Genomic DNA, 18,517 nt, shown 5'->3' on the forward strand with positions numbered 1-18,517 from the left:
CAGGCACACAGAGGGAGCTATCGCACTTACAGAATAAGCTGCAAGTGGGAAAATGCTCTGCAGGATCCCAGAAATCACTCCCAAGATTCAAACTTCACTACACAATGAGCAAAATCACCTACTTTGAGAAGCACAAAACTGCCTCATCAGAGGTGAAATCTGTTGCTGGCTACTTCTGCCACATGTGGAAGGCAAGGAGCTCATCCAGAATGTTCACCTGCTCCTCTCTGAAAGGGAACAGCCAGCCAGTGCAGCCAGAGCTCCCCAATCCCACCACAAGGAGCCTCATCAGGTACTTTCATTTATATTATACATAAAGAATTTATATAAAATGCAGATATATATTCAATTTATATATAAAATAGTTCATTTGGAAGGACCTACAACAATCATCTAGCCCAACCACCTGACTACTTCAGGGCTGACCAATATTAAACATATATATATCTATATATAAAGAAAAATTTTATGTGTGTATATATATATATTATACATTAATGCCACACAGGGACAGCCCAGGAGCTCGCGTTGCCCAGTCACTGGCACTGCTCAGCAGGAGATACCTGCAGAAGCAGAGGAGGATCCACCCTGTATGATGCTATGCAGTGGCCAGTGATCCAGGGTGGTCCTGAGCACGCTGCTTCATGCAGACCAGCAGCTACCACAGCCGCTGGGCACATATCGCCAGCACCTAATTATTTTACTTTTTTAATTATTTCTTTTCATGCTCCCAACAGGCTGTAGGGAAGGTTTTGCTGGTTAAACACGCCTTGCATGGAAAAGCCCTTCCTTTTATTTTAACCCAGCACCTGGAGAGGCCAGCTCCCTGCTCCTGCCTCAGCACAGGATCACCTGCTCTCAGACAGGATCCTCCAAAAACCCCGCGCTCGTCGCTCATCCGAACAGCCAGCCAAGTTAACGGGATGTGGGATGAGGACAAACTGACCCGCCTCACCCCCTCAAGCCCTCGCTACCACATGATGCTCGCTCCGGCTCTGTGCCGCACCGGTCCCCACCGCGCTCAAAGCCCGCCAGCTCCTCTGATGTGCTCCGGCTTCAGCCTTCCCTGGCTCCAAGCTAGTCCCCGTGATGTAGTGTTCAACAGCATCAAGCAAAGCCATTATATTTATTTTTTTTTAAACTACATGTAAGCTTTTACAGAAGCAGTTGGGACATGGCTGTCAGTCAGGATCTATAGGTATAACAGGATCTATCGGTATCACTCATTTTTAACTGGTAGAAGAATGATTTTCAGGCATCAAAAGCCAAACAGGATCACAGAAGGTGGTCAAGGGCACAGAAGAAGGGCTAAAAGAGCCATATAAAAAAGGAATTATGAAGCAGGTACTAAAACGATAAGTATTTGTTAGAAACCTGATCACTCTCCCCCTCTTTGCCAGCACTGACAGTTCAGTTGGCACATTCAAAGTGAACCACATTACTGGATGCAGCTGAGCAGGCATTAGTTTTACTTCTCTTATGGCCAAATTAGTAATTATTAAATACAGAAACAGCGTTTGGTCCTCGGTATCTGAAAATGCCATTGGAAAGACCACATACTAACAGACTAAATACCAATATTCCAAGGGGGAGAGGGGAAAACATTGTGCTGACAACATCAACATCCTAAATTTCTGAGAAGAATTAAAAAAAAAACAAAATATGAAAAAAAAGGGGGAAAGTTTTGAGAAATAAAACAATGGAATGATGGAGGCAACCAGCTGGCATGACGAGGTGTTCCCTGCTGCAAAACCAGTAACAGCTCTTCAAACCTGTGCACTTGCAGCAGCCCTGAGCTCGCCGCTTGGCTCTGCCCCCCGAGCAGCAGAACCCCGACCCCAAGGCAATAGGGACGGGACGCCGGGGGGGAGGGGGCAGTCCCCCAGCAGATGGCTGGGCACTCAGCCCAACGGGCATGCATGGAGGGGGGGTGGCAGGAGACGGGGGGGGGGGTTTGGAATGCCACAGCAATGTGTTGTGTAAGCCCCCCGCTCCCATCGGGCAGCGGCTCTTCCCAGGAAAAGGCACCCGCTTCTGCAACAGCGGCGGGGATTGAGCAAGCTGCATAGTGGGGGTAACACCCCAATAATAACCAGGCTCTCATGCGCTTGGGGAAAAAAAAAAAAAAGTTTCTTTTAAAAAGCTACAGCAAGGAGACAGCAGCTCAGTATGCCAACCAACCTGCGCTTTCCCACCTAAATGTATCCCACCAGTTTTAAGCAGTTTGCACGTCACGTGTGATGCTGTGGCAGACCAGGTAAGAAAGTTCGGCATGTACAGAGACAAGTCACTTCAAATTAAAAATCAAGACCCTTTTGGGCAAATTCTTTTCATTTAAGGTGAAAACCTGGTGGGTATCACAGGGGTAGTGCTTCCTTCTGGACACAGCCTGGTCACTGCGACGGTGTGGGAAACCCAGCTCCGCTCTGCCACCCCACGGAAATAGCACTCCAAGTGCAAAGGTTTTTAGAAAGAAACTCTTGTTTTTACTTTAGTACTCCCATTCAAAGAAAACAAGTGTTTCTATTAAATTTAAATGTTATATCAAGACTATAAAAGTACACTTTTTAATCTGAGTTAAATTAAAATAGTCCCCTTATGTCTGTGGTTATCAGTTGAGGAACTGAGAGAAACAAGGGGTTTGGTGTGTTAAACCTACTTCCTTCTCCTACACCTTATTTTTATAACATGTATTTTTATTTGATGCACACTAGCATTCATCTTTACAGATTTAGCTGAAGAGTTCACAATTAAGCCCCAAAACTTCAGACGAAATAAGACAACAAGACAAGCAAAGCACACGAATCCAGCAGCTCATCCGGCCACGAGCGCCTCGGGCAGCCCGCACCACTGCTGTTGTAAACCATGATCAGCACGGTAGCATCTGCATGTAAGAAAACACCCCTTTTTGTAGGTTCATTTCAAAAGAATCTTCAGATAAATAATGAAACTGGATTTTTTTCTGGGGCCTTACTTCAAACAGTACCAAAAAACCCCCAAATCCCTGTCCTTTTCTCTTTAACCATCCATTCCAAGGTGCCCTGGAGTCACTGATGGCTCTTTGGAAATGAAAACAAATCGGTTTTGTCGGGGTGGCACTTTGCTCAGGAGCTGGCACTACAAATCTGTAATCCAGCCGGTATTTCCTAAACTAGCTAATTCCTGACGTGAAACAAGTCGTACAGAGACGCAGGCAGACACACACACACACCAGCCCCCTGGTACGTATCCACAAATCACCGATTCCATCTCCCTGGGTGCGTTAATGGGACTTGGGACAGAACAGAACCGTGTCGGTCACCCACAACGGCTTCAGCAGCACTAAAACGAATTTGCAGATCGGCTCACTTTCACTCCTGAGGGTACAGGGCACTTCCCTGCCTTCCCCACGGTACGTAAAGATCTGCTGATTCTCGTCAGGGCAGAAATCTACAGAGCAAGAAGAGGAATTGCCCATTTCGTTACACCTGCACCGAGCTGCGTCACCGCTGCTGAACCGCCACCGCAGGAGGGATGAAGGGGACGCAACGCCTGCAGGACTGGGATGAGGGAATTCAGGTTCTTTGTGGGGTTTTTGAGAATTAGAACCAGGAAAATTAGGTATTAATTACCGGAAGCACACCTCCTCCAGTGAGATATTCTTTACATCCAAAATTTAATAGATAATATACATATGATATATATAGATAATAAATATGGGGAGAGTTATTTAACTGACCTCAACAAATCGATTCTTAGTCACTGAACTGTAAACACTCTTGGGACTGTTTGTTTTTTTTTTTAAGTATCTCACTGTACTAGAACCTCACAGCTGCCATCCCCAGTATTGAAAAAAAATAATCTGGGTTTCACTACAAGCTTATTTAGAGGGGCAACAGAGCTTGCTGGTGTGCATTACTGAAATAATGACATAGAAACTATTTGCTCACCCACCGTACCACCTCTATACCAAGCTCTGAGGAACCACTTTAGGATGGCAACTAATTCTCCCCTTATAAGTAAATCAAAGTTCACCTAAAAATTTTGTTTCAGAGGAAGTTGTAAAAGGCCGGCCAACAGCACCAGCCAGCCTCCTATTTCGTTTTGAGCAACCACCTTCAATAAGGCATAACATTATTTTTGATAACTAAGCGTTGCCAGATCAGAGCAGCTTTGCCTTGAGTTCTTCTTGCTGAGCAACGCATTTTAAAGCTTCCTGCACCGAATCATTCAACCTATTAAAAAAAAAAAAAATTTCCTTTTCCACCCCAAAGGCAGCATTAGCTATTTTAGCTCCTGTCCTCAGTGCCCAGGCTCCCCCCGGCAGCCAGCGTGGCTGGGAAGGAGGCGGCTGTGCCGGAGGGCAAGGCTGGCACTGCGAGGCCGGCTCAGCCCTTGGCACAGGCAGCACTGGCTGCCGGGGGAGCAACTCGGAAACCCTCCGGTGGAGCCAGGAGAGCCGCCGTGGCTTCCCTCTGCACAAACCGGCTGCAGAACACTGTGCCTTTGAAAGGTGGGAGGGGAAAAAAATAAACCAAAAAAACCTGGAGAAGTTGTCAGACCAGCAGGAAAACAAAACACAGCTGTAAATTGGAGGAAGCCCGTTATCCTTCAGCTGAACAGATGTGCTGCCTGCACCCGCTGCCCACACTGCTGCCCGGCCAGGGCTCTTACCAAGGTGTGCCGCTTCATGTGCTCCCGGCGGGTGAACTTCTTCCCACAGATCTCACAGGGATAAGGTCTTTCTCCCGTGTGGGATCGCATGTGTCTCTTCAGGATGCACTGATGCATGGCTGAGAAACTGCAGTACGGGCACTTGAACTTCTTCCTGATGACTGTGAACTCATTGACTGGAAGAGAGGAAGCACAACACACAGATTACGCTCAGAACGTTCTCAATGGGACAGTCTCCTCACTATGTCACTATTAAAGTAGTTCAATGTGAAATCACACTCTCACCTCTGAACCACCTACACTTTTTTAAAACCTTTATACTATGTTAATGCACTTGTATTATTAAAACTAACAACTTGAAGTACCCTCATAACAGCAGCTTTTGAACAAGCCGACGCACAAACGTTTAGCAACAGTCTGTAACACTGCCCAGCGCTTGCTGAACGGCAGCTGAAGAGGACTAACAATCTGCTGTGATTCTGACTTACAGTGAATTATCCTAAACACCAAGATCTAAAACTCTGCCACCACCATTTGTGGAAGCGGCGAGCCGTGAAGAGCAGACCACAGCTGTAACACCCCAACAGTGCCACGCGCTTTAGTTATGGGACGATGCAAGAACATCATCACACACTCCAGGAGTATTTCAAAAGAAGATGCAGAAACCAAGGATTACCCAGGAAAAAAAAGGACAGTTACAGCAAACATGCTCTGCATTATCCAACTCTCACCCAGCGTAACCATTGCAGCACAGACACAGAAATCTAAAAGGATGCGTAACGTCAAATTGCAGCAGGACCCTTGCGAGCCTCCTTAGGAGGCAGCTGTATATAGCCCCTGATGGACTTTTTTCTGTCCCCCCCAACCATATTTTGCTGAAAAGGGATGAGTTCTTTGAAGCCATTCTGACACTGCTGATTCTTTTCTTCTTGTCACCTCAGACGTGCGCTGGAAGCGGCCCCAGGGGACGCACAGCACTGCCAGCCCAAGGGTCTCGTTTGCCAGAAGAACGCACACGGCAGCTGTGGTGGCATTTCCTCCTCCAAACCAAGGGAAAGTGCAATATGCAAACCACAGCAGGTGAAAACAGAGTATTTGCTACTCCCTGAGGACATCCACCCACCAGAAGTTTGGAAGTGACTGTCCACGTGGATAGGATGTTAAATCTCCACCTTCTTGTCATTCGATTCCTTTCCATTAGTATGTTAATTTTCACCCACTTTTTCTCCTAATTAGCATTATTTCTCAAAACAATATATTGTTTACATAACAACAATGGAAAAAAAAGAAAGCCAAGTTCTAGTTAATCACCTGAAGTATCCTATGTGGATGTAAATGGCTCTTGGTAAATGCAAACATCTATGCAGGAGAGCTGGGGGAATAAGGATAACACCAGTCCTACTACACAGCTTCTAACATACTGAGTATTTTGCATTATTTTTAGGTGCTTATTGAAATGTTATCTGCTACAAATGCCCTACTCACTGACGTACAGTGCATGCCCCCCGTGTACTGCAGGTAACACCCTGGGAGTTACGCTGCACCCTGCAAACCAGCTATGTACAACCAGTGTTTATTAAAGAAAGTCAGTAGGCTCACGCGATTGGTGTTGTTCGATGCCAAATTTGTGGGATTTTTGTTGCTTTTCTTCCATTTTTAAAGTTTGTTTTGTATTTGCAATGCAGATAAAACAAGGTGAAAAGTTAACCACATTTGTTAATCACGGGAAAGTGCGAACCACACGACATTATGAAGACATCTTTAAATTAAATAAGTAACACCACCCCTCACGATCAGAAGAAGCATTTCAACAGAACCTCAGCTTAGAAAAAGTATTCTAACAAGTTTTTTTTATTGTTCTAATACAGATTAAAAGCATGGTTCAAGCTGCTGTGATAGGAATTTTGTCTTCACATTTCTTTTGACTACTTGGAATTAAAAACATCCTCCACACAGGTAACTTTGTGGAAAAAATACTTCCTTTGACTAGCAGTTTGAATGGGATCTAATATTCTTATATTCTTTTCTTGTGCTGCTCAGCAGCTGTGCTGGCCCATCCTACGGGTGCTTTCTTTCTTTTTTTTGTTTTTAGTGTTTGGTGCGGGTTTCCAGCATATTTGTAAAGCTGTCAAGGGAATTTTTAGCTCAAGGGAAAAAAAAAAAAAAAAAGGAAAATAATAATAATAATAAAATTTTTTTTAAAAAAAGCCAACTCACCTGGGGCCACGGCTGCAATACTGACAATAGGGAAAGTGAACACTAAAGAATATTTTATTCACCCATCAGTAAAGATTAATCCCTGTGATCAGGCAGAATTTTGATGGGTTGGTTTCAGTGACTATGCACTTGCACTGCATTGGGAACCTTCCAGAGGAGATACTTTAACATGGCCCCATGCCCAGAGCCTTGCGCAAGCTCGGGCTGCTAACCCAGCCCTTCCCCTACCCCACACCTACCCTCTGATGTACAAGATTTTGAATTTTTTTAAAAAAACCTAGAATATGAAAACTCTTTCTCTTTTATATTACAGGGAAAGTATTTTTTGCTTTATCTTCTCCTCGGGATTTCAGACCCCCTTGTCTAAACAGAGGCAAGGAGCCCACTTTCTTCCCCAACGAGTATCAACGTCACGATACAAAGCCATTTATGATAAATACGTTTCCTGTCTGCTCTTGTAACTGCTCGACTATTAGCGATAGCCCAAACACTTACATTCCCCAGGATCACTATAAACCTCTTACTATGGAGTCTAGACAAGGTAAGCAAGGTGTAAGCTGCTCAGGAGAAGTCAAGAGGGGACACATCCAGTACCCAGCACCACCAACAAGCCGCACGCGGAGCCCACAGCCAGCAGGACAAGTCGCCTGGCGAGGTGGCTGCAGCTCAGGAAAAAACTGCCACAGAGATCCTGACAGCATCCACACCCCAAGATTACAAAGCGAAAGTGCTTTAGAGAAGAGAATACCACAAAATCCCTCACTTCCTACATCACCAGATTGTGCCTGATCCCGTCATTTCCTAAATGACCAGATGCCGCCTCTCATCTACCGTCCGCACCCATCCCTTCACTTTTTGGCTGAGCTCTTGTGGGAGCTGGAAAGGCAACTCCGGATGGCACCATGTGTTTCCAACACATCCATGGATTTCCAACAACATACTCCTAACACTTTCCAATTTCAAGACCCCTCATGCCGACTTCTGCCTGCATTCAGCTTAAATCGCTTGAGAATAACATGTTCAACTTCCAGAACGCTTCTATTTAAAAACAGTCACAGAACACTTTTTGCAGCTCTAGTTTTATTGAAAACTATTTTTTCACCAAATAGCCATATATTTAGTTCTTGCATCTACAAAAGTAAACACCTGAAAAACAGCAGCATTGTTAAAAAAAACAACTGTATTGCAGAGTTAACATTTTCACAGTACTGTTAAATATACGCACCCACAAGTATGTATATTCAACGAACAACATACCGATTTTGGAACGAGTAGAATCTTTTGTCTAAGTGACAGTATTTTGTAGAGTTTATGTATAGCAGCATTAAGGTCCTAAGAAATAATCTTTAACAAGATCATCAAGACCATCAACAGCAGCGCCACAGATAATGAGCTATTGGACACTTCTATAGGAAGAGCAGCACCAAGAAACGGAGAATGTAATACACAGGGCCATGGTGAAAATCTATGTACTTCACTAAAATATTTACAAAGATGTGCATTTTTAAAACCAACACAATAACGCTTTGGAAAAAGCCTTTGGTATTGTCATCTCAAGTAACTTCACTTATTTCATTGAGGCTGTTAAATGAAAACAGGTTCCTACATCCCTGGCTTGAGAGAAGGAAAAGCACCAGTGATACACCGCCCGGTACAGCTGCTTTGTGTCAACTCTGTAAACTGATATGTAGTTAATAATCACTGAAATACTACACTCATTTGGTTATTACAAAGAATTCACAAATAAGAGAATTCTCATCCACTTAATCCTCATAAATATATTTAAGTTTATGAATAGTAAGGTGCAATTTAACCGCCAAACTTACACTTCCCATCATCTTCCTGTGCCATTTTCTCACACAGCAACCCTACTTTTTAAAAGTTTTCTCCACCATGTAAGCCTCTGCTATGTTATACCCTATGGCTGTAACATTTTAAAAAACCTACTCCTGATCCTGAAGGGAAACACGGGAAAGTCTCAGTGCTGAAGTCAGAAAACACTCCGACGTACAGGCCAAGTACACTACTTAAACCCCTATTAGAGAGAAGGAGTTGCCCTGATTATAGAAGAAGAGTTCCACGTTGAATGAAATTCTCAAATATGAGGAGAGGAAACAAAAGAACAAATATGAAATGTCATTGAGTATTACCACATGAATTAAACCTTTTAAAATTTGCTAAAGTTACTTCTGCTGGCATCTTACTTTTCCACTCCAGACAAATCCTACCTTGCTGCTCCCAAATTCCCCATTTTGGTGACAGCTTTCTCTTCTGGCTTGGCCTTCTCCTTCCTCACTTGCTGGTTATTGAAGAGCAAAATATATTATGAGGCAAATAAATGGATATTTGTAGCAAGGGAAGCTGACAGACTATAAACCACACACACACACAGACAGCTGTGATCCACAACACCAAGGATGTCAATGGGAACCAGAGCAAAAAAAAGAACGTGACTTTGCAAAAAAAATAAATAAAAAAAAAAAAAATGACTGAAGTATGGCATCCTACACTGGTTATATAGGAACACAGACTCAACTCTGACCGCATCCTGCTCAACCAACGAGGAAGAACTAAGCCAAGCAGGGAATCTCCAGCCCCCCTACCCTCAAAAACCCAGCGCCGGCATGGAGCCGTATCCCTGAAGCTCCCATTCACAGCAGGAGTGGGAAAAGCAGTGCTGCACCAGAATATAACTATTCCCTCTCTAGGAGAGCAAGGGCAGCAGGACCTGGATGATCTCCCTCACCCAGCCTTCCACGGGGAACAGCTCTGCCAGAAACTCTCCACCGGAGACCTCCAGCCTGCTCAAGTCCACTTTGTGCACAACCACATATTGCTTGTTTTTGCCTCCCTGAGATGCAACAATCTTATGAGGAAGAACTATTCTGGAGAACTCTAAAGATCATTTCTAGAAGTTGCTTTCGCTTTCTCAGCTGCCTCTCTCGCACGTGAAGGGAAGCAGTCCTACAGCGCTGAAGCTCAAGCTGCTGACAAGCTGTGCTGTGCACAGAGCAGCTGGGAAGCACGACAAGTAATTATGCTATTTTAATTTCACAGTTACTATAATCTGGTTTTGCATGTAAATATATAGCAAGAGACACAGAAATATTTAATATTTAAAAAAATAAATGAATTTTATATAATAAAATAGACATTACAGTAAGGTTTCTACCCTCCAGTAACAACCACTACTGATTTTTATACGCGCACCCTAAGTTTCAGTTCAACCTTCTATGTAAAGAATCCTCTCCTCCGTTTCAACAACATACATTCAGTCTGGCTAACTTAATTACATTATGTATAACAAACAAATCGGCAAAATTTACAGAATTCCTGAAAACCACACCCATACTCCAGAATATTTCAAAAAAGTCCTAAGAGTACTCGAACATAGTATCAATAAAATAGGCCTCGCAACAACTTTCAAGCCCAAATTACACACCCTGTTGCACACATGAACAAGCAGCACATTTTTATCCCTTAGATGACAGAGAAAACCAGACTGCAAACACCTTACAGGACTGAGCAACCCCATGCTTTCACAGCTCCTCATCTCAAACTGAATAAAAGCCTGAAACGCCTGAATTGTCTAATGGACAGAGCACTAGACCAGAACTCAGACGACTGAATTCTATTATTAATTCTATTGCTAACACGCCCAACAAGCTGAGGTATGTTATTTTTCCAGGGAATAAGAGGAAAACATCACAGTTTCTTTTATAAAGCACTTTGAGATCTACTGATAAAAAAAAAAAATAAGTTTAAGGTAGTATAAGCACACAGTAGGATCACACCAGCAAGATAGCCAAAGCGCCCATTATTATGGGCTGACAAAAGTTATCTTTGCAGAAAACCAGCACCGTGGCTGCAGTTACACAGTATCTGGAACCAGCACACTATCAACCTGATCAGCTTTGGGGAATTACTCTATTATATTACACCTGCGGCACATTTATTTGCAGTATGAGGACAATGGAACAATTTGCTTTTCCTAGTTTTAAGGAAGCGTCTCGTATACACAATGGTATCTATGTGTCCTCCGGATCCTCGTTTTGTCCTACACTGTCCAAAAGCTCAAACCCGACCAGCCGGGCAGAGCCCAGGTAACACGCTTTCACGTGGCTGGTGAGGTTCTTCTGTGTACCAAAGCCCTTTCCACAGGAGAGACAGACAAAAGTACGCTCTCTTGAGTGCACAGACATAAGGTGCCGGTTTAAGTCTGTCTTGTCTCGAAATAGCTTGTCACAGTTAGGACACTGCATCTTCTTACAGTTGAAGTGGATGGTCTTTTCATGGCGATCCATGTTTGATTTCAGAGTGAAGCTTGCAGGGCATTTGGAGCACTGGAAGCGGGCAAGGTGGCCAGGAGGCACGCTGTCAATAAGGCCAGGCTGGGAGCAGTCTGCCAGGTCAAACGGGAGAAGCACGGAGAAAGCATGCTTGTGGATGTGCTCCTTCAGCTCTTCAGCACACTGGAAAACCCTCCTGCAGAAACCACAGGTCAGCCTCTTGGCTAGGGCTGAATCCAGGAACAGGCCATCAGTGGTTATGTCCATGTCTTCAGATCTCGAGAAATTCTTATCTGAAACAGAAACACACACATACAGGTGTACAAATTAGCGTCTTTGGGTATAAAACACGGATAGTTGAAATTTTTTTTTCTCTCTCCCCTTACCTGAATGAGAATTATCAAACTGCCAAAGTGCTAAAAATCCATCGTAAGTGGCCTGCAAATGAAAAGCACATTTAAGTTAAGGCAAGCATTTACAAGAACACATCTTTGCAGTTAGTGCTCAGGCTCCCATCTTATCATTGCCTTTACTCCTTTAAGGGAGGCTCATCATTTGCTTTGGCAGCCCTGTTTGCCTTCACAAAGCTTTCACTGTCAAAGCAGCTAAGTTAACTGGGCCATATTTTGCAAGATCTGGTGTTTTGAAGACAGCAATCAACATGCCTACTGAGGACCTGGGTAACGACTCAGTTTCCAGGCTCACCAAGCGCCTGTGGCTCCCACTCAGGCCAACGGGAAACACTGGATAGAAAATTTCTAGCAGATACAACAGAGCTGGAAAATTTTCCCTTAGCCCTACACAGCGACCTTTTCTTTCCACCTAGAAAAGCCCATGGAAAACAAACACCTTCTGTGTAGCTCCCTTTATGCAACGCGCTCTGGCATTGCTGATCCAAATTATAAATAAAAGCAGATTTTTATTTTTATTTTTTCATAAACCATTTGCAATATGCCAGTGTGCGGCAGATGGCAACCCTCTATGAGGCAGGGGCATGATGCAGCCTGGGCAGGTCTGCTGGAGACAGGACAAGCAGCGACCAGCCGCTCTGGCCAGCTCGCTTTGCTCTAAGGTGACTGCAAAGGAAAAACTGTGTTTCTACCTATACCTTTAATTAAGGATAAGAAATGCCACAGGAAGCTATGGATCTTACCTGAAACTCCTGCCTCCCGTGACACAGAAAGCCAGCCTGCTTCTGTCCCTGTTCAGACAGTTCCAACAAACCCAAATGCAAAACACCAGAACCGGGCAACGGATAGCTGGGATCTCTGCTACCTTTATACCATATTATGTTCTTGTATGCAATGTTTTGCAAACAAAGCGATTTACAATAAAAAGGACATGTATACCCCAAAATAAAAATCACTTGTTTTTTGAATGCAAGTTCTGTTGAGGTAAGGCAGAAAGGCTAAAATTAGGACAGCACCAGCCCTGACATCAACAGACTTCTAGTTTTAAAATAGTTTTTAAAAAAGAAAAGCGAACAGATCAAAGTATAAGGAATTACAGTCTTTCAAAGTACTCCTAGCCAGGCAGAATTTGATTAAACAGACACCTTTGCATTTAAATGTCTTTGCATTTTCCCCCCATGATCTTACCTGGGTTGAGGAAGGCACCTCTCCTTTTATCATGGTTTCTGGTGACATTTCACCAGAAGAGCAGATCTCAGGGGGGCTCTGAGTGGCAAGGTGTGATGAAGGCAGCGGGGGAGATGGTGCTTCCACTTTGCCATCACATTCGCCCCTTGAACGATTCAAGTTGGTGCCAGGCCCTGGGGAACACAGGAAACGAATCTCACCCACGTGAACTAGCACCAGCTGGTGGTTTTAAAAAAGGCCTTGCAAAGGCAGTGCACCAGCACTCGCAGCTTATCTTCTGTCAGTGGGAGGGAATGCAGCAGGACAGTGATGCCAGGCTTTTTTGGGTTGTTTTTTTTTTGTTTTGTTTTGTTCTGTGGTTGTGTTTTTTTTTAAACCAGCCTCCCCACCCAAAATGCCTCGTCTGTACGCGATGTATGTAGTGGAGTAATATTGCGTGGCAGGTCACTAAGGAGTCTGTCAGGAGAAAGCAGCACAGTCCAGCACAAATATCCAGAGCAATCCCATTTCTGAAAGACACCTCTTGGAGAAGCACCACTTCAAACACATACATTTCAATCTTTAAGTAACATACGCACAAACTTTTTTCTATTGCTAACTTTCTTGAAAATGTATGTTAAAGCTTCAGATCTCATGATCTGACCATGGTGTTTTATTTAATATGGTACTTCCTTGATCTCAAAGTGCTTTACAAAAGATGGAAAAAAGTATTCCCTTCCTTCTACAGACAGCAAGCACAGAAGTTCAAGTATTTGCACAAAACTGTTCGATTATGCCCGACAGTCGTTACATTCTACAAATCTACCATAGTTAAAAAGGAAAACATTACTTGTCCAGCTGAAGCAGAATTGTACCCTCTTGCCTATTCTGTAGCAACAGCCAAATGGCAAACAATATTCCAGAAACTGCACTGATAATCAATGACAAATCTAAATACAAATAAAGGCTGTGTTATCAAGATCAGTGTACATTACGAAGTCTTAAACAAACTTTAACAAGCACCTCAACTGAATATTGGAATGACATACCGAGCACGTCATTATTTTTGAAAAGCAAGCAGGCAAAACCAGAAGCAAATATGGCATAAGAGTAAACAAATTCATATTTAAAGCACTTTATGCCCTAAAGGCTTTTTTATTTCTAACACAAAAGAATCTGATTGAAACCTTTATGGATATAAAAACCCACACTCTTTAATGCAGCTACAAATAACAAGTCAAAGTTTATACTACATCCGAATACAATACACTGTGATCTGGGTCACAACAAAGCATTCGAGTGAAACCACACAAAGGTTTCTAAATGCGAACAATCCCAAACCTAACTTTTTATCAGCTATCAAAGGAAATTCTGCTCTTGTGCCACAAGCTGGATGTTTGATTTACCTTCCTCCACTTTGATCGCCGATTGAAATCTTTCACAACTTCATTAACTCTATTCAAGTGTTGTAACAATACTTGAAGTTTTCATTCTGTTGGTGCTCATCTGTAGCTGTCGCAATTTAAAGGCAAGACAGCAAAACGCTAGAACCCGTAAACAAAAGACAGGAAAAAATAAGGGAAAACGCAAACTCATTAGTGTTTCTTGTTAGAAACTGTTAGCAGGAATCCAGCTCTCCACGTCTGCAGCAGAATTCCTGCCTAGTCATCCACATGTTCCTTTTTTCCCCTGAACATCCCAAACTGATTCAAGATGCCCTGTTTACATTGAAGCTACAAACTGCAACCACGGATGACTTAAGAGGCATCTCTGGGTTGTGCTTCCTTAAACAAACAGTGTTTTAGTGTAGAGCAGAGATAAGCCAGTGGGGTCTGGCTTGATCAATTCCTTATTAAACACCTCTACAGAGTTACACAGGTTCCTAGAGAAACAATGCACTGCTTAGAGCAAAAGTTAAGGCTAACGAATGAGCAATGAAGTAGAGCAAGGAGAAACAAACTCAATAATCCAATGTGAGCCACAAAGATTTACAACACAAAATACAAAGATGATTTTTCAAACAATAATTAATATTTATTTGGTTTCAACAACTTCAAGTAACATGAGAAACCCACATCAATGACCCATACTTTGTACACGAGAACGCAAACAGCACCCAAATTTACATTTTGTCCCATTCTGACTAGTTCTGTGAGAAACCTTTTTCCCTCCTAAATTTGTATTGAAATTAATTTTAATGAAAGTATTTTAACTTCTAAACCAGAAATCAAAAGCACTTCAATCAGCTTTGCATATAGACGATGATGCACTGGTTTAGCAGTATTTACGTGAATGCAGTATTTATATGAATATAGCATAGTATGGAAAAAAGAAAGGCAAAGGTTATGATATCTTATTTAAAATTGCATCTATTCTCCCCCAAATCTTCGTTTAACACATAGAAAAATTCCACACCAAACTGAATACCTTTAACTCTCTCCTGGGAAAGTCGACCACAGTGTAAAATGTATTCCTTTAGCATCCAGTGCAAGTATAAATTATTGGCTCCAATGAACCACCAACTAAAAATAACGTATTAGCTGGTTTGCCCAGAAGAAAAGGGCTCTGTCTACCATGTAATCACTTGGACAGCAAGCTTCATAGGAATTGCTTCTATAAACAGTTTCAGTTGCAACAGGGTAAACAGGAAAAGCCAAACTTAGACATACAAAAAAGTATGCAATGTACTATTCTGAAAATGTGGAAGAGTTACCCTTTAAGGGAGCTGGCACCCCAAAATCTAAAAGTTTTCTGCATTTTTTATTTTTATTTATTTTTTTTTACAAGAAAACAGGGCTGTAAACTAACCAACTCATTTTCTAATGAATATTAAAATTCTCATTCTCTTGATTATTCTTGGCAAAACCAGCTAAAAACATTCAACTTAAGCCTTTGAGGCTTTTGTAGATGTGCTGTAACTGTACGGAACAATGCTACCAAAGTTCAGTATTACAAACGAAGTAAGAAACACATTATCAAACCAAGGAGCTCAGCAGAACAGCACTGCTGAAGTGGGAAGTCAGAGAAGAATAACCTGCTTTTACAGGCAAACCACGAAAACATGTAAAGACAAGAAAAAATGAACCTCTTATAATGTCTTATCTGAAACACAGCCCCAACAACAAACTGCAGGTTCTGTAACTAGTGGTTCCCAAGACTACCTCTGTGTTACCCGTAAGTCGCAAGTACTTATTTTTTTCCCCCCTGCAAAACCCCCATGTTCTTTAGGTTTCTGACAACCACATGAACAATGTCAATTTTGCTTATATACCACGAACATCAAATTCTCAAAGCTCCTCAGCTGTAGGTTATCTGGCAACTGTATTACCCAAACGGCAAGGTATTTAAATATCCCCTTCTAGTTTTAAATCAGTTTGAACCGGTTAACTTTAGAAATGCTGTACTTATGTTTGACTACATCATAGTGATACAACACCCCACACACATCCTGGGCGTCATTTTTCCATCAGCAGAATGTCAACCGATTTCAAACCTCATACAATCATTACAATATACAATGAATTACGAAAAAAGAACACAAGGTAAAACTAAAACCTTGCGGCATCCTCTATTGACTTTTACAACAGTATGAACTATGCGGAAGAAAAAATGAAAACTTGTAATGTGTGCAGTAATTTGGAGATTAATATCCCCTTTAGAAATGGCTCATCAGAATGTTAAACATGTATGATACACTCTTCGGATCTGCCCGCCTCCATCAAGTCTCTACCTCCACAAAAGAAAAGCGAATGCGAACACTGCTCCTTGAGTCAGTTACTTACTGTAGTGCTCTGTAAGAGAATACGAAGGCAATCCAGTGATAGCAGTTAAGATTAAAAGCACACTTCACATTTTTTTAACTCAAGGGGAATCGATCACTTAAAATTCTTGAAATTAGTGCGCTTCCTTTTCATCAGACAGATGGTTTAAAAAAAAAAAAAAAAAGAAAAGAAATCTTTTTCACTGTGCTCCTGCCTACTCCCCTCTTTTTTTTAAATATAACCCGGGCCTTTAAAATGACTCAACATCCTCAAATTGTGTTTGAAGAAAAATGTGAAAAACACCTACAAAGCTAGCACCAACCTAGACCGTGCTTTTAGATCTCCGCAATTCTTACCACTTGCTTTACTGTCACTTTATACACTGAAAATTCTCATTAAACTTGATGTCCTATTGTATTCAGTAATGACCACTTAAAAGCAAGAGAGTCTTATATTCAGTAATGACCGCTTAGAAGCAAGAGAGTCTTATATCAGAACATCTTTTTAAGTGATTAAAGTAAATCGGTATCTGTGAATCTGAATAAGATGAAAGAAAAATAGGTCCCTTAACTCCTTGCTTCTGTAAAAACCCCCTTACCAGGCCACAGCCACATCCACCTGCTGATGTGGAAGCAACAGACTAATCCAGCAGTCGTCTTTCTGTCTTACGCAATTCACTTTGCTTCCATAAAGGTAAGATTATTGAGGCTTAGCTGAATGAAATTCAAGCAACAGTGAGAGCTGGAAAGCAGGGACCTCAAATACAGGCTGGAAGGACCTCCTGAGTCATGGCACCCCACAACGTGCTATCATTCACCCCCTTTTCTAAATTACCAAGCTTTATTTTAAACCCAGTTGGTCTTCTGCCTACACCATGCCTGTTACTGAACTCCGCTTCTCCGCTGGTTAGGCAATCTCTAATTTCTAGCCCCAAATTTATGACTGCTTTATACTCATTTGTCTTTACGCCAAGTGGTGCTGCAGCTTTTAAGTAAAACGTAAAATCCTCCAACCAAGAGAAGGATGACTGATAGAGGGCTGCCCTGTCGTTATTCCAGTTTATCATGACAGAAGATGAAACCGCTGATTTCACCTGTCACGAGTCACAGATCTGAACACGCGGTGCATAAATCACCCTTGCAGCTGCGCATCAGTCTATGCTCCCACCCGTTCCGGTGCCAGCTGAGGGCACTCTTCTCACTGCATGCGAGCCCAGCAACTAAACTGCTGCACAGGATCTTTGTTATTTCATTGCAACAAAGGGATTTTCAACCCAGGAGCCTGGTTTGAACCGTCTAAATCTGACTTAATTGGAGATCGTTCAGTAAGTGAACTACTGCGGAAGAAAGAAGAACTTTGCATCAGCAATTCCACCTAAAGATTTAAGCTGCAGAATAAGGTACAAAAAAATGTATTGTTTCTCTCTGAACTTAGATATTAAAAAAAAAAAAAATGATTCCACTGTTCAGACACGAGTAGCAAAATAAGATACTAAGACAGACATTACATTGTGCAGCTACTCCCCTTTATCACACAACTCAAGTGACCAGTTGGCCACTCGCACGGTGCTTTAGGCAATCTGGTCTAGTGGAAGGTGTCCCTGCCCGTGGCAGGGGGGCTGGAACTAGGTCATCTTTAAGGTCCTTTCCAACCCAAGCCATTCTATGACATATTCTATGAATCTACCACCATTAAACATTATCTACCTTCTGCCATAGGAAAGTAAAAATAAAATAAAATAATAAATACCTTAAGTGGACATTTCATTCTATTTAATCAGTCAATTTTCTCAGTAATAGATTAAAATAAACCTTTTCTGATGGAAACAAACAGTAGTACTCAGCCACTGCTTGCTCTATTTTACATCACAAATTATATCACCATCTTCTGAGATTATTATTAAAATACACCATTAATCATTTTTCTTTCTTTATGCACTAGCGAATCAATGTGTTCTATGATTGCAACGAAGGAAATACAAGAGTATGTTGAAAAGTAAACTGGCCACACAGAATGGTAC

General features: G+C 42.3%; 1 protein-coding gene across 9 annotated transcripts in view; it reads right to left on the reverse strand.

Annotated features, from left to right (window-relative positions):
* Window positions 1-18,517, reverse strand: part of ZBTB46 (zinc finger and BTB domain containing 46) — a 59,656-nt gene that overhangs the window by 5,812 nt on the left and 35,327 nt on the right. For 7 of the 9 annotated variants that reach the window (XM_037401956.1, XM_037401951.1, XM_037401953.1 and 4 more), the window contains 4 exons: window positions 12,758-12,930; window positions 11,546-11,597; window positions 11,141-11,452; window positions 4,654-4,829 (listed from right to left, as the gene is read on the reverse strand). In XM_037401956.1, the coding sequence (XP_037257853.1) occupies window positions 4,654-4,829; window positions 11,141-11,452; window positions 11,546-11,597; window positions 12,758-12,930 (713 nt within the window). Of the gene's footprint in view, window positions 1-4,653; window positions 4,830-7,915; window positions 11,453-11,545; window positions 11,598-12,757; window positions 12,931-18,517 lie in introns of those variants that run through there. The other 2 variants (XM_037401957.1, XM_037401958.1) reach the window with 2 other exon arrangements.

The sequence above is a fragment of the Falco rusticolus genome, chromosome 10, assembly GCF_015220075.1.
Source record: "Falco rusticolus isolate bFalRus1 chromosome 10, bFalRus1.pri, whole genome shotgun sequence".
Classification (NCBI taxonomy): Eukaryota; Metazoa; Chordata; class Aves; order Falconiformes; family Falconidae; genus Falco; species Falco rusticolus.